The sequence below is a fragment of the Melitaea cinxia genome, chromosome 4, assembly GCF_905220565.1.
Source record: "Melitaea cinxia chromosome 4, ilMelCinx1.1, whole genome shotgun sequence".
Classification (NCBI taxonomy): domain Eukaryota; kingdom Metazoa; phylum Arthropoda; class Insecta; order Lepidoptera; family Nymphalidae; genus Melitaea; species Melitaea cinxia.
Genome location: NC_059397.1, coordinates 13881470 through 13902707, shown reverse-complemented (window position 1 = coordinate 13902707; position 21238 = coordinate 13881470). Strand labels below are relative to the sequence as shown.

At 34.8% G+C, this 21238-nt stretch overlaps 1 protein-coding gene across 1 annotated transcript; it reads left to right on the top strand.

Annotated features, from left to right (window-relative positions):
* Positions 1-686: 686 nt before the first annotated feature.
* LOC123670259 (retinal rod rhodopsin-sensitive cGMP 3',5'-cyclic phosphodiesterase subunit delta) lies at positions 687-12970 on the top strand. The gene is made up of 5 exons (XM_045603768.1): positions 687-995; positions 2225-2256; positions 5702-5853; positions 6995-7131; positions 12817-12970. Exons 1-5 carry the CDS (start codon positions 925-927, stop codon positions 12896-12898), a joined length of 474 nt encoding a protein of 157 aa, XP_045459724.1. The 5' UTR covers positions 687-924; the 3' UTR covers positions 12899-12970.
* Positions 12971-21238: the final 8268 nt, after the last annotated feature.

Below are 21238 nucleotides of genomic sequence, written 5' to 3'. Positions count from 1 at the left end.
GGCACCTGCGCTGTCGTAGGCAATTAGTAAGGAATTTATAAACAACAGGTGCACCGATCGCGCCACCTAGCGCATTGTTCGATACTCACCTACCCTCACTCATTCTATTACTCGAGTCATTCTGACGTGTATAAAACGACCGGAGCAACCGCGGCTAAGGTCTTGGCTCTGGCTTATCATGATGTACTTGTTGTATCCTGCTAGTAGCTTATCCTAGACTATTTCAAATAATTAATTTTGTGTCTCAAAGGGGGCCTCCTTAAACCTTCACCTAGGTCGCAAGTCCTAGGAACTGCTCTGAGTTTCTCCCTCTGTCATACGATGGACCCGGCACCCGCACGATGAAATCATTTAATGCTAAGAAGTCCATCACCATCCCCCCTCCCCCCGATAACTGTCTTGTGTTACCTTACATTGTTGTTGATTGTTTGTTCACACAATATACTGCAAATATATTATATTGTTTTAATTTTCTTATTTCGTTTAGTAGTTTATTATATCTGTAAAGAATATTAAAAAAATACATTCTAAAATACTACTTATAACTAGTTATTATTAGTTTGTTGTTTTATTTTTTCTTAAAATATTCTTTTCAAAGTGGCTTAACCCGTTTTAGGAGTTTTTGACTTTAGTCGTGGGGATAACTATTTTTGGGAAACAATAACACACGATGAAGTGTCAGTTGTCACCAAGGTGTCACCGTCTCACCTTATGTTTGTAAGTTTGTAAAATCTGAGATTGTAGCAAGATTGTAGCTAAGATCAGGTTTTTGTAAACACATACTGTAACTTTATTGTTTTAAAAAATTAACTTCTGTGCACGGTTTAATTCGTTCTTTAGTGTTTTAGTTACGTTATCCAAATTCTGTAAGCAAACATATTTCTAGGCATATATTTTCACAATTTTTTACCTTGTATTAGAAAAATGACGGAGCTTCAGCCGCTTGAACAATCTGTTGAAGAACGAACAAAATCAATACTTGATGGATTTCAAATGTAAGCTTTCAATACTTGGTACATACTGGTCTTTCTCCTACACGGGGAAAGAGGCCCATGCCCAGCAGGAGGATGTTACAGGCTGAAGCAAAATATTGCAATAATGTGTGGTGACTATGCCAGTGTTTTCAGGTCCCTATGATAACAACCTGGATCTAAACAGCAATGTTCCATTATAATGTGTTTCTTTATAGGTATATATTTGGCGAATATCTGGCTATCCGCCTACATGAATGGCGGAATTTCCGGTATCTGGTATCCGGCTAAATTAATTTCCACTTTGTGTTCAAATGCTTCATTGAGCGTGAATCAAGCGATTAATCACATGTTGGTAGCCAACTACTCAAATTGCTACACCTAAAGAGTTGCTAAATAATGATAATTGCATTTGCTCACAAACCAAAAATTATGATCAAGTAATGCAACGTAGGTAGTTAATAAAACAGTCAATTACACATAATTATAACATGTATTATTATAATATAACTTAAAAAGTTCTTGTGTAATCTCAATCTAATATAAAGGGGACCAGAATAGCAATTATCGACATTGTTTAACAAATCTTAAGCAATATATAGTTGAATTGTAAACCTCCTCCTTTTTTGATATCAGTTAATAATAACTAAGAGCTGATTTAAATAATGTACCAGTATATTAAAACAGTAACAATTAACAGCAATTTAAGCTACATATCACTTGTTGCTACACATCAATCGATCGTTAAACAGTTACTAAAAAAGTCACCAAAAACCATAGGGATCATCTCTTTTTGCTATTAAAAAATGCTCTAAATATTTTATTGATAAATAATAAAAAATATGAATTTACGAAATGTTTAAAACTTACACCTATGAAATCTTTTTCTTTGTTTTATAGTTTTTATAATAGTTTTATCAATATTTCTATCTTACTTTATGATAATGTAATAAATAAAGTGTATTATTCAGTGCAGGATTACATAGTTGCTACTGTATTCATTTCATGCAAGATATTACTAATTTTGTACTAGTGTAAAGTTTATATATCATTTTCAAAAGAGTAACTGTGAAGTGTCTTGTTGATTCTTCTCTGCAGAATCTACATTCCGACTCGATGGTAGCTTTACTTTTACAAACATAATAATATCATTAAAGTTTTAATTTGTAAAATGATGATTCGAAAGTGTTCATGGGGCGGGCCTATTTGAATAAAGTCAATTTTGAATTTGATTTTGAATATTTCTGTTACAGCAATTATATGAATCTACGAGATGTGGACAGTGGTAAGTTTTTCAAACATAGATTATTAAAGCATAAAAATAATAACAGTAAAATGCAAATGTACCCACTAATTTTAATGTTAATAGTAAGGTTGTCACAAAGCTTTTTTCGTCTTTTGGGTGTTTGTGATTGTAAGCTGGTTTGTTATAATGTTTATAGCCATAAAGTGGTACAATTAAACAGCAACCTACCTTTTTTCGGTTTCTTCAAAATTCTATGCGAATTTAATTTTGTTTATTATAATATAACATTTCACAAACTTTGCAAAAACAAATTAAATATTTGGAAGTTTTTAAAAGGTAAAAAAAATCAGTAAAATATTAATTTAAAATAAAATTGTGAAATAATTTATTGATTTTAATAGTGTGCATTTCCTTCTATGTCTTAAATGAACACCTGCAATCGCTTTGGAAGCCAGTCCATTGTCTTGGGTGTCACTTTGTGGAATCTTCTGCCACTCACATATGAGCCCCGATGCAAAAATAGTTCGTCTAGTATGGAAAGTAGTGCAAAGCGTAAAATATAGAAAGTAAATATTGGTAAAATAATTAAGACATTTAATAAAAAGTAAACCACTATTTGAAGAACATTTTAAAGTTTATTTTAACATAACTGAAATTCTTTCATGACTTTACATAACATAAATTTAAAAAATATTCAAAAAAACAACGCAAAAGTATTCGTCTACCCTTGTCACTCACGCAAAATATTTCGTCTACCACTTAGTTGTGTCGCCTTTGCTCTCAAGAGGCATGGTTGCAACCAACGCTGCACACTCCTCAGGAGTAATTGACTCCCAGACAGCCAAGAGTTTAGCCTTTAAGTCGCTCTTCGATCTTGATGGATTTTTTCGGAGAACTTTTTTCATTTTCCACCATAGGGTTTCGATCGGCGACAAGTCCGGACTGTTAGATGGCTATTCGATTGCAAGCATCCCTAGCTTTTCGCCAGTAGCCACGTCTTTGTTGTCCTTGCAGTATGGCAGGAAGCACCATTCTGTTGAAAAATGAAAGAATCTTGATGCTTGAGTTACGGAATAGAGGGCAGTAAATTTCCAAAAGATTTTGATACCTTGCAGAATTGATAGAACCATCCACAAACTGCACACGACCAAGACCTTGTGCAGACATGCAGCCCCATATCATAAGAGACGCCGGAAACTTCACTTTGCGTTTGAGACAATCAGTATGAAATGTCTTATTTTTGTTCCGAATCACTTTTTTCCTTTTATCGCCGACTGTCACTTCAAATTTGGACTCGTCACTCCAAATGATACTACGCCACTGATCGGAAGTCCAATTTAAATGATTCTTTTGTACAGCAGTCAGTGGTTTCTTCTTAGCGGTGTAAAATCCTTAACCCATTCTCTTTAGGACTCTTTTGCAAGTATCAACTGAGACGTCTTTGTGAATCATGTCCTTCCATTGCACCGTGAATTTCCAGCTCGCGCACGACGATTATTTTTCATGATTTTCTGTAGGATTCTCTTTTCTGCTGAAGTTGTGATGCGTGGTCGATCAGTTTTCTTCAAACAAGAAGTCGTTCTATTGTTTTTATAGTGCTGAATGCTAAATTGGACTGTAGACCTGGGAAGTGTCAAGTGTTTAGATATTTGGTAACGTGATTTGCCAGCAGCGACCCCACAAACTATTCGCTTTCAAAGCTCTTCACACACGGGTTTGCCACGACCCATTGTTATTTGAAAACTAATGAAAAAACTGAAATTTTCAGAATTTATACTGTCTCACTTGACAAATGACACAGAATTTTAAAAATTTAAATTATGCAACATAATTATACAAAGAAGGAGTAATCACCGATAGACGAACTCTTTTGCATCGATTAACAATTAGACGAACGATTTTGCTTATAACTTCTTCGAATTTAAAACAGGATATGTATAAATTTAAAAAGCTAAAATAGTTTATTGGTTCATAAGTAAAAAATGGCATAAGTAACGCGACATGCGATAGTAGAACAACATAGATATACAAAAATAATTAAGTTAGAAAAAAATCTCACAGAGAAAATTTCACACTAGACGATCTATTTTGCATCGGGGCTCATAGTTGTAAGATTCGTTGTACGACTCCGAATCCATCTTTTGAGGTTCCATACATGGTCAATCAGGTTTAGATCAGAATTCCAAGATGAACATGGTCATTGCTGAACACTGGCTAAACCTAGTGTCCGCAAGTGCCACATTCCTGGTTGTGCCAACTGCGTCCATGCGGCATTTTTTAGTTTAAATGAAATCACGGTACCCTTGATTTAAATTGAAGGAATGGCATCACAACATTTTAAAACTAATGTATCCCTCTTACAAAATGTGAAGCTGGAATATCAAATTACGATTAAATTTATTATTGTTGAATAAAAAGTACAAAATCAAACAAAAAGAGTGTGCGATTGCTTTGTTTATTGTAGGTATACCAATTTATAAAGTTGCGACTAGCACTCAAAGTGCAAGTTGAGTTGAAAACATTTAAAAAAATATCGCAATTTAGATAGGTGGCCGGTTAATTGTGCATCTGAGTTTAGATGAACAGAGATGTTCTTCTGTGATGGAAAATAATTCGATTTTAATAATATAAACGTATGACCTAAACAAACATTTGTCAAGATTTTGACATAATGCAAACCTGTGACCTATACAAACATTTATTTATTTATTTATTAGGATAACCAACAGAAATTACAACAATAAAAACAAAAGAATTATTTTACACAACTGATTACAGAAGTTTAATTGTATTTCTTTTTAAAGGTAATCACAACATGTAATAATCAAATAGTAAATATGAAATAAAAGTATATCAAAAAAAAAAAAAACAGCATAAGTTAGATTTAATTATTGAATTAGATTAGATTTAATATTGAATTAGATAAATTGATATAGATTAATTTATCTAATTTATCCCGAGATAGAATCATATGCATGAACATTAGAGCAACCATCACTTTTAATACAAAACCAAAACATTGACATGCATTTTTTGACTAGCCCATTAGCGCAGTTTGTAGTGACCCTACTTTCTGTTCCGGGTGGTTTGATTTCTGCCCTGAGTCTGGGTGTAATAGTAATATTTCTTTAAATATTATTTTAATGTATGCTTATAAAAAACAATGTGTATATATCGATTGGCTGTAACCTACAACACAAGCATTAAGTTGCTTACCTTAGGAACAGACATATTTCTGTGTACGCTGTAGATTTATTTATTTATTACTAGCTTTAACCCGCGGCTTCGCTCCAAAAAGTATCCTATGTTACTTCTAATACCTCCAAGAATATGTGTACAAAGTTTCATGATGTTCGGTTAAGTAGTTTTTGCTTGAAAGCGTAACAAACAAACGTACCTTCACATTTATAATATTAGTAAGGATTATTATGAATACTTATTATTTTTAATTGTTTATGTTTTTCTTTTATTTTAAATGTTATAGGTAAAGTTCTGTGGCAGCACAATGAAGACATGTCAAACCCGGATGTGGAACATGAGGCTCGAGTGCCGAAACGTATTCTCAAGTGTAGAGTTGTGTCTCGGGAGATGAACTTCAGCTCGGTAGAATCAATGGACAAATTTCGTTTGGAACAGGTTAGAAAACCTTGATTACAAATTAAAAGTTATAAACTTAACAAGAAAATATTTTAATTTTTTTTTTTAATCATCAATCTATCTGCGATCAGCTATTTGCTATAATCAGATTTCTCTCAGATTCTATTCGTTTCTTTTATGGATTGATAACTCCATTGATTTAAATCTTATGAATCTCTGATCTCCACTCCTATGAATGAGTCTTGCCGCAAGTATTATATTTTATTTTATTTTTTATTTTTATTTTGTATGTATTTTAAATAAAAGTCAACCTATGCCTCTTAAGCCTATATATGTGACCAGTTTATTCTTGTGTTCGTATAGTCTTTTTTGTACCCGTATGTTATTAACCCTCTTAATCCTCCCCCCCCCCCCTCTTATAACTTAGAGATATGAAAAATAGATGTTGGCCGATTCTCCCGATATTGACACAAAATTTCATAAAAATCGGTTCAGCCGTTTCGGACGTGTATTTTAACTAACATTGTGACACGCGAATTTTATATATATAAGATAAGCCAATACAGATCTCCCAGTTTTCTCTTCGCATGTTCCTCTTTTTCCTTTGATATGATCGTTCCAAGTAAGTCTTCTGACCAAATGCATTCCCAGATATTTGGCTGTGTTTTTCTGTGCATTTCTGTTCATTTTCACTACATTTCTTAAAAATTAATGGTTACTGATATTCAACGGTCCTTACTAGAATTAACTCCCGTGCTGGGGGTCCGGAAATACACAATACACAAGCATGGACGTCCAAACCACGGCAAACATCTTTATGGTCAATACAAACTTAAACCAAGTGCTGTGACCGTTCCGCGTCTTCGAATTTTGTTGATGGTGTGTCTTTTTATCAAAAAACTTCATAAATAAAATCCATAGGGATAGTTTACAAACATTTAAATGCTGTGTTAGCATGTGAAACAATATGTAATAAAGTTCTAGTAAATACTTATTTGTATTCAATACAGTTAAAAGGTACTAAAATACATCAGTGTGTCGCGACTAGTAAACTCTTTCTCTTTATACCGATGATGACTTGTTATAAATACTGATAATATTTCTAGCACAGCTCATGTTAATCCTCATTGCTTTACACAAAAGAATTATATTTAAAAACCTATTTTTTTCCACATTTCAGAAAATATTATTCAAAGGAAGATGTTTAGAGGAATGGTTCTTCGAGTTTGGCTACGTGATCCCTAATTCTACCAACACCTGGCAGTCTATCATAGAGTCGGCACCCGAGTCACAGATGATGCCAGCTAATGTGTTAAAGTAAGCTTTTAGGAAAAAAAATCTTTATATTCTATTTTCTTTGCCCATTTTAGAGTAATAAATTATCAATGATAAATATCAATACAAGGTCTATAGACCTAATTCTGTTCAATTCTTCACTGCTCTGAGTAGTGTTAAATATCAATTGATTTGTCAATTTTAATTGATTCTGTACCTACTCAGTTTTAATGTGATATAGTCTTCATTTAGTAGATCAAATAGAAACCGAACAGTTGAGGGTAGGTACGCCTTTAGACCTTAGACTATAAAAAATATAAGATTTTGAAAATATTAGTTCATGTATATCATCATATACAAGTATATCATCATATACAAGTATATCACTTATAGTTGTGTATTTTTAAATCACTAAATACTTAATTATAGATAATATACTTAGAACCAAATATTTCTAAACAAATAGCTGGTCTGACGAACTTCGTAGGTACCGCCTTTTATTTTATTTTGGTGAATATAATAATTATTTATATCTAAATAAAATATATAGCCTATCTTTCGAGTTGAATCAAACTGCACACGGTGTGCAAATTTGTTTAAAATCGGTTTAGTAGTTTAGGGAGTTCATCGCGGACAAAGAACGCGACGCGTAATATAATATATATTAAGATATTAATACAGTAATGTTACTGATTCAGTTTTACTGGTTTTTTTTTTCAAATTATTTTAAAGCTACAATCTGTACTAGTGCATTATATCAAATATCATGTTTCACAGCTTCATTCTAGCGATTTACACTAACATAGTGTAGGATGTTTAAAGGTACATTCCATAAAATGAAATGCCTACATATATATATATATATTTAAATGAATGTGACAGAATGTAGAAAATAAACTGACATTCAATACAAAATATAATCAATTTATTAGGTACAGCTTACTAGAATGTAACCCAATATTGCTTCGTCATAATTTTCTCTATTATAAAATCAAAGCAAAGACTAATGACGAATGACTCCATCTTACACTATTTTTAATTGTATCGATAGTAGCAACGCGGCGTATATTACAGATTATCTTTGATCCCATGACCTGATATATCTGATACTCAAAGGCTCTAAAAGTTTCAAAAGTTCAGAAACTTTAAGAAAAACGCAACCACAGCAATTCCAAATAATTTTGTTTTTGTAACATGGTAGTGTCTCTTTGAGTCAGTATTTCAGGCACTGTCACTTTTGCTTCCGGATTTAAAATACCGGGAATCGAATATATTTATCTGTAATTTTTTTTACAAGTAATAACTTCCCTAAGAGGATAGTGCTTGAGGATTTGTTACGACCTAGCAGCCAGTCTTTATGTATATTTTTACCTTAAATGGTTTCTTATGTAGGTACATCGTCTAGAATTTCTAGGATGTTCTCGTCAAGAGCACGATCCTTTTGGTTCGACACTGGATCAGCTTCCGTCAAATACCCTGGATTTGTATCTGGATTCGATTCCCGATGCGATACAGATGGAGTTTCCGTAAGTAGTGAGATAGCGCGCGGCATATCTAAAAGTTGGAAGCCAGAATGACTTACTTGCGCCAGCTCTGATGACGGAGGAGGCGAATCTTGCATCTTTCATTGTCAACTACAACCCCATATGTGCAAATTGGGAATATAAGTCTACATCAAAACTCGAGGGCTAGACCCACAACGTGTACCCACACATTGTGGTAGGTGGAAAGTGTCAACGTCACATCTTTGTATTAAAATATCAGCTTACATTTATATATAAAAAACACGTCTTTTTAAATTAGTCTCCAAATTCTTAAAAATTCATCTTATATCCTCGTTGTTTACTGTTGCACCTCTCCATTCCACGCACAATGAGAACGAACAGTGACTTAATAATAACTGTGCTGCCTACCAGAGGCGGCTCGTGACATTTTTTGATAGAGATTCACATAAAAAAATACACGAAAAACTAGAGCTTACCATTGATTTATTTGTATAGAAACTCTATTCCGTCCATGCAGATTCGCCAGCTCCAAACACCAGATATGGAAAACAAAATCATTTATTGCTTTCTTCGCTTTAGCCTGTAATATCCCACTACTGGGCATAGGCCTCTTTCCCCATGTAGGAGAAGGATCAGAGCTTAATCCACCACGCTACTCCAATGCGGGTTGGCGGATATATTCCCTACTATGAGTAACGATCGCTATCACTCCCGGGTCCTGATCCAGTATGCCTTACCATACTTGATTATATTTTACATTAGGTTGTCTTTATCTGGACCGGATTGGGTCCAGATCCAGTATGCCTTACCATACTTGATTATATTTTACATCAGGCTATCCTTGTCTGGACCAGACCTGGTCCTGATAGAGCTTGCCGGATCTGGCATGCTTCAATTTATCCTGATCGTCCAGATACATGATCTATAGAGGCATAGGCCTCTTTCCCCATGTAGGAGAAGGATCAGAGCTTAATCCACCACGCTGCTCCAATGCGGGTTGGCGGATATATTCCCTACTATGAGTAACGATCGCTATCAGGTTTACATGATAACAACCGGGACCGATGGCTTAACGTATTCTCCGAGGCACGGTGGGGAGACCCACAAGGACTGCACAAACACCCAGACCACGGCAAACACCTGTATGGCCAATACAAATGTTTATCATGTGCGGGGATCGAAACCGCAACCGCCAGCGCAACAGCCACAAACCAGTGCTGTGACCGTTGCGCCAACGCGTGTTGGTAGTTCTTATATAATAATAATTTACAATGTGTGTCCTATTATTATTTTATTAAGTTAAAGACGATTTTTAATCCATGCTGTGACCTTTGCGCCAACGCGGCGTCATTGCCTTCTTCACATCTACACAACCAAAGGTCTTCGAAATATTGTTCGGATTTAAAAACTAGCGTAAAATATTTAGTTTTCGTACTACATGTTTGAGTAAGTAGTAAGTACAATTTCAGTTCGAGGCACATTTTGAGTCTTTTCACAATTTTTTATAAAAAATACACTGTTTTGTTCCATTTTTAACACAAAATGTCGCGCACAAATTATTTTTATTTCTTATTTAAAAGCACACCGTACACCGTTACAACTTGTAACTTATAAGTAGCATCCGGTGTCCCACGGGGTTCGCATCTTGGTCCCACTCTCTTCTTAATTTTTATTAAAGACTTAACACATTGTTTACATTCTAAAATGAAACTGTTTGCTGACGATTTAAAGATTTATTAACTGCTAGCATGATATACGTGCACTACAGAGTGACATAGATGCCGTTAATTCCTGGTGCATCAGAAATGGCATGTCTTTAAACATTGATAAATGCTGTGTGGCACTAAAGAATTTAGCCACCCCCTCTCTTCCCGTGGGTGTCGTAAGAAGCGACTAAGGGATAACAAGGTTCCACAACCACCTTGGAACTTAAGATGCCGACCGATGGCGGGATAACCATCCAACTGCTGGCTTTGAAATACACAGGCCGAAGACGGGCAGCAGCGTCTTCGGTGCGAATAAGCCAGTACTGCGGTCACCAACCCGCCTGCCCAGCGTGGTGACTGACTAATGGCATGGCAAAACACATGAGTTCACGTTATTTTTGGCGTAAACTTGCGGAGGCCTATGTCCAGCTGTGGACTGTATAGGCTGTAATGATAATTATAAACATTGATAAATGTTACAATATAAAATTCATACTAAAAATAAGAGACACCGGTTTAACTACGCTTACAAAATAAACAATATAGACCTTACCGAAGTTGACTGTATAAGGGATCTTGGCGTTATAATAGATTCAACTTTAAGTTTTCGCAAACATATTGAAAACGTTACGACCAAAGCTTCTAAATTATCGGGGCTAGTTTACAGACAGATGAAAATGTTCAACAATTTCAATTTATCGATACTAGTTTCTATCTGTATTGTCCGTAGCCTTCTTGAGTGTTGTGTGGAGCCCGGGTTATCTAGTTTATTCCGATAGAATTGAAAGAATCCAAAAGGGGTTTCTTTTTCCATCTAGCTTACGGAGACTTCAAGTAGAAAGAATTGTTTACATATGAAGCTCGTCTTTCTTACTATAAAATGGTAAGGAAGAGGCAGGGTTGCCGCTTACATATAACCGTAAGACATTTAGTTTGCCCAGAATAAAAAGTAATCTTGGTAGACATAGTCCATTGTACAGACTGCAGTTTTTCGCAAATAGAAAGAGACGTTATACATATCTAAAAAAAAATAAGCTGTATAATGAGCTCAGTGTTTAGATCGTACATTGCTTTACAGTATTTTGAAGTTTCTATTGTAATGAATTTTCCCTTTTTTATATTGAATAGTTAAGTTACCTGTTTTAGTAAGTAGACTTAATTGTACATACATACACTTTGTACTTTACTTTATATGTCTGTATTTAAACCTTTGTGGTCGGTTTTTTGGACTAATAAAAATAAATAACTGCTATATAACTGAGAAAGCCGACACGTTTGTTTGTATACATAAGAACGGCAACAGCGCATCTTATCCCCGCAGCGCTTGACACACCCCGCAAGCCGCCTGTCCCCGCAAGACGCCCGGCGGAACTAAAACGTCGCGCTGAGCGACTGAAAATCTTTTACTTAGTGTCTTCCTGTCTCTTTCGCACTCATTGAATATAGTGCTAGGAATCGTAATAAACTTCGTTTCATTCTAACGCAATCACTGGCGCTTCAGTCGTACAACTTAATGCCAAATGTACGTAATATAATACACTATTGTATAGGCATATCAGAATAGAAATAATTTAATGTAGTATAGTATAGTCCTTAATATAAAGAAATATAGGATTTAAAATTACACAGGTGATTATATTTGGAGTAGGAGTGCACTGCACCAGCGCTCTTTAGGACGAGCCGCCCCTGCTGTCTACATTTAAAAAAAGTGATCTTAAGCTACCGTACAAGGCTGACAGTAGGTGGCGCTTACTACAATACTATGTTAATGTAAATCGCTAGAATTAAGCTGTGAAATAATAATTAATATCACATTAAAGATCTGAATGTTTCTGTATGTTACACTTGATTTGCTGATATAAATATAACGTGTAAAAATAAAAGTAAAAATGTAAATATATTTTGTAATATTTAATTGCTATAAGTGAATTCACAAACGCGCTGTATGATGATGATACGTGAACTGATTTTATGTAGCTAATAAATTGCAGTGCTGTGTGGCTACGGCACTAAAGAATTTAGCCACCCCCTCTCTTCCCGTGGGTGTCGTAAGAGGCGACTAAGGGATAACAAGGTTCCACAACCACCTTGGAACTTAAGAAGCCGACCGATGGCGGGATAACCATCCAACTGCTGGCTTTAAAATACACAGGCCGAAGACGGGCAGCAGCGTCTTCGGTGCGACAAAGCCAGTACTGCGGTGACCAACCCGCCTGCCCAGCGTGGTGACTATGGGCAAAACACATGAGTTCACGTTATTTGTGGCGTAAACTTGTGGAGGCCTATGTCCAGCAGTGGACTGTATAGGCTGTAATGATGAATAAATTGCAACTAGTGTAAAATGCTGATTGGGCGATGTTTATGTGCGGCTGGACCGTACAGTTTCCTTAACATTTTTGATTTCACTTGGGTAGGCAGAGGTTTTTATAGGTTGTTTATGCATCAAGGCATCTGACCCCTCGTTATTACATTTAGTGTAACCATAATAAAACATTTTTTATTTTATTTCATTTCAGTGGAAATGTCGTAATTGAAACGAAATTCTTCGACGGAGATATTTTGATAACGAAGTCACGAGTTCGACTGTTTTACGTTTAATCTCAGTTAAATGATAAGCATTTATTTTATATAGTGATTTAATGTTTTAATACATGCATTTAACGGGCACAAGTTGATTGTTTTAATTAATAATATTGATGTCTATATTAATATTATAATGAAAACAAGTCTAGTCATGTTTTGAATGTAATGCACACTCTTGGTGTAAAAAATGTTGTACTATTCCCTTCATATGCATTTTTGGTGTTTATGTATATTTAAGGAATCATCTGTCAGTATTGAGTGTATGGGATATATTGCTCTATGAGGGTATATTGTAATTTTAAAAATAATATTGCGATCTTTATAATTTTTTTAAAAATATTCTTAGCTTTTAATAGATAATATAAAAGTTTTGACAGGGTGTAGTAATAATTATAAAAATACCATATTAAATATGCTAATCTCAACCCTTGAACATTTGTATTCAATAACAAATTTTGCTACTTTGTGGTTTTTTTTTTCGTTTTTTTTTTTTTATTTATCTTTTTTCTATTATCTGTTAACTTTAAAATCGTCGGCAAAATCAACATATTAAGTACAGCGCTCAATTGGTGTACTTGCTGTAGGTAAAGTCCAAATAAAGACTTTTTCGAATGTTAGTAAATTATATTAGTGATTAGTAGATTATATATTATATACGCATGTTGTATATATAATTGTATATGTGGGCTTAGTACACATTTGTACAACTTCTATATAAGACACTATAACCATTTTACTGTAACTGGCTATAAATATCCAACTGTTGGACAAAACCTCTTCTAAAGGAGTTGGTAACTCGGCTTATTGAAGGATATTAATGTCAAATATTTCTTTCAAAACATGCAACTTTCATACGACAATTAAAAACATGAATCATTCAGCACATTTTAATACTCCAATCATTCACGATGTCGTCAATTAATATTACCTTGTGCTAATAAAGCGTAATTTCTATATACAATGTTAAAGTTAAGAAATAACACTTTTCCACTTTTAATCTTACATTAAAAACTATTTTTGTATTATTGTGTCCCTTTTTTATTTCTCAATTTTAAAATAATTTTCTATATTTTTATTCATAATAATTCATAATTTTAGTCGTAATGTACGTGGTCGTATGGTTAAGTTAATTCCATTTTGTAAATTTAAATTGTGTGTATAATTTGGTTTAAATAAAAATTTATTTAGTTCATGAATATTTTGATTTATTTTCTTCGAGAAATAGAAATTAAATGTAACAGATGTAAATACTTTTTATGTTTATTAATATCTAATACCTATCAATAATCGAGTAATTCTTGTGTGTGTGTGTATATATATAGATAGATATACTCTGAATCTCTGCTTCTGAGTTCCGCTACCACCTTGGAACTTAGAAAGCCGACCGGTGGCTGGATAACCACCCAACTGCTGGCTTTGAAATACACAGGCCGTAGACGGGCAGCAGCGTCTTCGGTGCGACAAAGCCAGCTCTGCGGTCACCAAACCGCCTGCCCAGCGTGGTGACTATGGGCAAAACGCATGAGTTCACGTTATTTTTGGCGTAAACTTGTGGAGGTCTATGTCCAGCAGTGGGCTGTATAGGCTGTAATGATGAATCTGAATCTCCGTGACGGCTTCAAATATTGTTATGAAATTTAGTATGTGGGGGGTTTCGGGGACGATAAACTGCTACAATATCGATAGAATTACCAATTTGCCTTTTCTTTTTCAATTTTCTTTTTTGTGAGAAAAACTTATTGAGAACCCTTTATCAACGTATCTAATTCGTATATTTAAAAAAAGTTTGTATTTATTTCTTATAATGACCAAAACACAAGATTTACCAAAAAAAACTTACCGAGCTAAGTTCGGTCATCCAGGTACTATTTTATTGAATGAACAACATAAGCAGAGAATTGATAGAAATTTTAGTGACTTATAAATTTAAACCAATACACTTTTTTTGTTCTAGTTGATGAGATGATAAGATAATTAAGGTCTTCTTTGAATTCCAAGTAAAAAGAAATTGGTTGTCTGTAAAGTTGGTTTACTGACGATAGTTCAACGTGACAACGTTATAACAAAACGTCTCCTCGGACGTATAGACCAATCGAGTGGACGGCTTCCACTCGATTGGTCTATACGTCTACGTATCTATTTATATTTAATAATTATACTATCACTGAGCGTAACGGGACAATGAACGTAACGCTACAAAGAGTAATCCTTTTTCGTGTATGCCGCCGGCGTTTATCGATTTATTAGACGTTGTCACGTCAAAAAAAGTTGTAAAGTTTGTCACAACTTTAATTCGTCGGTTAGCATTCGGTATTTAACGTTATTTTTTAAATATTGATTTAAATACTTAAAATGGTAAGTACAATGAAATACAGACTACCTACTGTACTCTACTGTTAAAAGTAAAAAATTGATACCACGGTCTTATACACAAGTCGTGCAACTACAGTAGTGGGGGTACGTAGGCTTAATGGTTGCGCTCTTCTTTTCAATTTACGGCCGCCAGAAGCATGACGACCGATGGGTGTGCTATGCAACGAACACAGAATAGCATTCTGTCTCTTTTTACTAATTACAATGAAACGTCACTCAACCGGCGTGCGCAGTGCACACTGCGCACCGCACCACGTGACCGCATCCATCCCGATAGCAGAGACGTACAGCGGTGTTGACGCGAACGAAAATTTATGACACAGTCATCGTCTTATTTCAGAAAATATGATTTTGTCATGTTTAGTTATCATTCACTATCAATATGTGAACATATACCTCTCCCATATACGAAGACATCCAAAATCTTTTGGTTCATCCAAGAAATTTGTGGTTTAATCTATTTACATACTGGCCAAATTCAGCAACAAATATAATAAAAGTAGCAAAAAATCTCATTTTTTGGTACTGAGATTATCCTCTCATACCAAGTGACCGTTCTGCTCGAATAATGGTTATTAATTATTTTTCATATATTTTACACTGTACTTTTTTAATGTTATACCGTATACTACGATCTGCAAATCCAATGTTGTATAATTGTTTACTTATTATTAAAAGAATGACTTACATTGTAGTTGTCATAAAAAGTGTAATAATGATTTGATGTAGAGGTACGTAAAACTATTATGATACCTACAATATATATGTATAAGATTTATTAAGCTATTGATCGGAACTAGTACTAGTTATCGACGGTATCGATACGTCGTGACTCGATGCTGAATCTTATTAGTACGCTGACACGTTTATCAATATTACCATAGAGGAAGCGGAGAGCGTGGTAACTAGTAAGACGTCACCTGCAGGAAAAACTAGGGACGTTCACGACAGGAACTTTTTGTGAATTAAATCATTGGCGGCGGGCCGTACATCCTCTCTAGCGAGAACTCGCCATCGAATTTCTTCGTACAGGGCCGACGAAGGAAGCCGTGTCATTTCGATGCGCGGCACACGTACCGGCTCCGCATATAAATAATAGAAATTATATAATTATGTACCGGCGAGTGCTAGCCGCATACTTGCCGGGAATCGTAATGTCACCCATACTGACCGTCCAATAAATAATAATTATTACGATGACATTCCGATAAATATCGAACGCTTTTTTCGATAGGAAGGTCGATGTTATCGGTTACTATCTATTACACATAATAATAGAACGATAACATGTCTCATTACACGTATCGCTCCATTTCATCGGTCAAGTTTTGACTGCTTCGCTTCAATTTAGACACTTTGTAACGGTCTTATCGAAACATAGAAAATAACCGATTAAGAGTTATTTATATGATTTGATAATACACAATTTTATTTGTTATATGGATCTTAACAGAAAGGTCTCGGATTAAAATTCACGTTTACGAAACATGCTTTTAATGATGCTACTAGTCATGCAAGGGCTATGGTTAACGCCTACTATCAGGTGGTCCGAAAAATATGAATATTGTGAGAAAATGTTCTAAGATAATTATGTTCCTACATAATTTATCTGAATATTACCTAATTTTTCGTCATTTAGGTAAATCAATTGCACTGGAGATTTACAGCATAGAACTATGTCATTTAGAGAAGACACCCAAAACTAGAGAAGTTTTTAAAGGAATGAAGATCATTTATTTATTCGACTATCACAGTTTTATTTTTGTGATGTTCAATGTTAATGTTCCGCTACATGACCGTATGATATCATGAAGTTTAACAGCTAAAATAAGTAACGGCTATTGTGACTTACGATTATTTTGTATACGTAATAAGCTTCATCAAATATTGGGTTCTTCTACATAAATTTACATTCTACATTCCTGTAAAATTAACATATAGGTTAACATAATAACAAAATTACTGTAAATTATTGTTTTGAACCCGTACCATGACTAACAGTTTTTTTGTTATGTATTATACAAATATATATTTTACTAATCTAGTTGTAGCTCTAAAACATCTCAAAAAGGAGAACACGTTACAGGAACGATAAATCTAGATAAAACAAAATATAAGGAACGAAAATTTAGCCTTAGTGACGCCAACGTGGCGTATAGCTTGCCGGATGAACACCAAATGTGTGATATTTTTAGCTATGTTGATTGCCCTCTTCCTGTTTCCGGCAGGAGTAGCTCTGATCTGCGCCGCACCAACAGCTAATTAGTGATGAATAATTAATACTGTTGCCTCGTTGACATGTAAATGGCTTGATCGAATTTGGATCCATGTAGCTTAAAAGGCAATTTTGAACATGTTTAAAATAAAAACATGATTACTCGCTACTTTAATTAAAGTTAATGTAAATTGCTGGCGACGTTAATAGAGATGTAGTGTTCGAAAAGTGAAATGCGAGAAAGTGCTGGGATTAAAAAACCGTTGGAATTTTTTTCTATCTGTGTATAAAGCTATTTGATGTAACAAAATTTATTTCATTTATTCCACTAATAGACTCGAAAGTAAACGATATCTAAGCGACATCGTGAAATTAATATACTTCACATATTTGTCGGATATTATACAGGTGGTACATATATACAGGTTATATTAAGTGAATAAGGTTTATGAATATTTAAAACGTACAACACAACAACAATTCGTTATCACTTTACAAACTTTGTTTTTTTTTATCTTCAAACATTTATTTCGGAGTTTTACAATATTATACATATTCACAAATTAAGAACTAAAGAACTAATTATGTTTACAGATAGTCACGATATAAATCATGCTCGCGTGGAATAGTGCTGAGAAAGCTGGTAGCATTTCCCCGTTGAATCGCTATACCGACTCTCTGGGCAAAAAAGGCACCAGCCCTCTTGTCACCAGTAGAGGCAATAAGAAGAGGTTACCTCTTTTGAAAAAATTCTAGTACTGCTACTCCAAGATCCAAGTGTTTCGACTGCATACGGCGCAAAGATGGAATTTGGAATTAGTGACGAATATTTGTGGCGTTTAGTCGTTTCAGCTTTTTCTGTAGCGGCTCCCTGTTATGAGGCTGTTTTCCTGACATGAGACTAAGCAAGTGTGTCAACGATTTCAAAGGGAACCAACGTCAATACACAAGTTTATTGCCAACATCGCGACTAATTCGAGTAGGCTCGGTAAGAGTAGGAACGTCGATGCTGGCAAGAACTCTTTTTATGGTTTCATTTATGGAACCGTGGCGGGAAAACTTACCTCAACTCTTATTGCAGGCAAGGCCGCGTAGTCCGAAAGTATCAAGCTCGTTACCGCACGGACATCTGTGTTCAAAGGACAGTGGGGCTCCCAACCAATTCTAAATCTTTCATTGTCTAAAAGTGTCCCAAGGTTTTTTGACGGCATTACATTTAACCAGTGACTTGACTATTTACACAGCTTTTTTTTGACATAGAAGTCTAGCACGGTTTTTGTGACTTATAAGATTTAGCATCAAATTTATATGAGTATTGTGAACTAATGGCAAACACCAAGTTTTCATTTTGTTACTTCCTTGGGAATATCGCCATTGGAATTTTAAAACTATAATAAATCAATTCATCATTCATCATCATTATAGCCTATCACAGTCCACTGCTGGACATAGGCCTCCACAAGTTTACGACAAAAATAGCGTGAACTCATGTGTTTTGCCCATAGACACCACGCTGGGCAGGCGGGTTGGTGACCGCAGGGCTGGCTTTGTCGCACCGAAGACGCTGCTGCCCGTCTTCGACCTGTGTATTGCAAAGCCAGCAGTTGGGTGGTTATCCCGCCATCGGTCGGCTTTATAAGTTCCAAGGTAGTAGCGGAACTGGTGAAGTAATAAATCAATTAGGTGTCATTTATCTCATTGGTCGATATTAATTTCTAAAATGATAATAAGATTTAGATAAGTTATAGTAAACAAGTATGTAAATTTAACTATTTTAGTTCATATTTTAATGACTTCCGCTTATACCGCTCGTAAGAGGCTAAGCTGTGTTATTACACTGATATTGCCCTTTTTATACAACTTTACTAACTTCTACAGGGACTCTTGCGTATTGGCAAGCTGTACTAATAACTAATAAAACAAGTATACACGTATACTGTCCCGTTGTAAACTTTCTTACTAACGTTGTTATCTGTAAATTTTTGTGTGTTTAATGTACAATATAATGTTGGTTTTACTTTTACTTTTATTAAAAAATTCGATTATCGAACAAGATTAGTGTCTTATGCAAGCAAAGAGTTCCCTTAAAAAATGAAATAAATATAATGTGCCAGGATATCAGTGCGGGTGTGTTGCGCGCGCGCATCGGCCGCGGGTCAGCGTCCTCCGCCCCTCCCGCAACCACCCAACGTCACGACCGCTACGTCACTATTTGCCGGAGACGAAGTTTTTTGACCAAATAATAGTTACACGGATAGAGCAAAGAGAAGTAAACATCGAGAATAAAAAACAAATATTCAAGTCAAATATGCGTAAAAGTATAGCTAGTAAATAAGGTTTTTTTTTTATAATATACCTATGTAATTATATACATAGTAACACAATTTGAAGGGTGGAAAATAATAATAGCCTGAATAGATATTAATCTAACAATAATGTTAACACATACATACATACTAATTATTATTTGGTCCTTTCTTTGTGTGAACTTAACAACTATGAGATAAAGCAGGTTTTCTACAAAGCAACAGTGACTATTCATAGAGTTATATAATACAGTGCAGTAAATATAAAACAGAAATAATAGGACAAAAAATATAAGGACAGGAAGCACGGTTATAAAGTTTCTTAATCCTGAAGCATAACCAAATCTAGAATAGAGTCTAAAACAATATCGTTAATAAAAGTTAAAATAAATCTGAGCTCGTCGGCGCGGAACACGAGGCTCAGCAAAAAGAGTGCTTACAAAAAAGTTGATGTTTATGATTCGTTGTCGAAGGTAGTGGACGTCGTGACAAGCTCGGAGGAGACGCAATGGAGCGTTTAGCGGGTGCCTGTAAAAACTGGACGCGCATGGGTAGCTGCGATTACCTCCGGTATCTTAGCTTAGTAAGAAAGGAATCACGGACAGCTTTGCAGTACATATTGGAGAAACAGAAACATACCATCGTGCTATCACTTCCCAATAAGAAGTACATCATTCCAGCCTATTTCAGTCCACTGCTGGACATAGGCCTCCACAAGTTCGCGCCAAAAATGCGTGAACTCATGTGTGTTGCCCATAGTCACCACGCTGGGCAGGCGGGTTGGTGACCGCAGGGCACAAAATAAGTAAGAAGTACATAAATTTGTTTAATTTTTGTATTGTAAGACTTTTGTCTATCTACCTGAATACCTACATATTTTCAGAGTCCTAATGTACTTATTACTTTGTTACACATCAAAATTTGTACAAAACGTTCTAATTTTAACTCCGTTTCGAGTAAACGATTTTTGTGTCTGGTAATAATGAATTATTTGGAGTGTCTGTTAATTGTTAACAAATTATTGACAGACGTTACAGAAATAAAGGACTGATGTTTGTCAAGCTTCTTACTTGTTTCTTACCCATACCTATATTTTTAAAAGCGACTGTTATTTAAGTAATGCGGAAACAAAATATGAAAACAATGCGTATACGTACGCTACGTATGTCTCATTTTATTGTTTTTTTTTTATATCTTCGGTATTATGTTTTTATTTTTATTCAAACTTTTGTAATGCACTCGTTGACTACATTCTTAAGTTATTCTAATTAAGCGCTTTTGCTGTTTCTTTGGTTTTGGATTTTGTTTTTTAATATGTTATTGATGTAACGACAACAAAGACAAACAAAGTTCTTTTTTGTAACTTATTTTTATAAGTATTTGAACCCTGTATTGTTAATAGTGAATAAGTCGTTGAAGTACCTTTATAAGAATAAATAAATAAATAAATTGTAAAACAAA

What these genes read in the sequence shown, in the direction of transcription:
- LOC123670259 (XM_045603768.1), top strand. Translation starts at nt 925, where the DNA reads ATGACGGAGCTTCAGCCGCTTGAACAATCTGTTGAAGAACGAACAAAA. An exon ending in TCTACGAGATGTGGACAGTG is followed by an intron (nt 2,257 to 5,701) that starts GTAAGTTTTTCA and finishes TAAATGTTATAG; the next exon opens with GTAAAGTTCTGTGGCAGCAC. An exon ending in ATGCCAGCTAATGTGTTAAA is followed by an intron (nt 7,132 to 12,816) that starts GTAAGCTTTTAG and finishes ATTTCATTTCAG; the next exon opens with TGGAAATGTCGTAATTGAAA.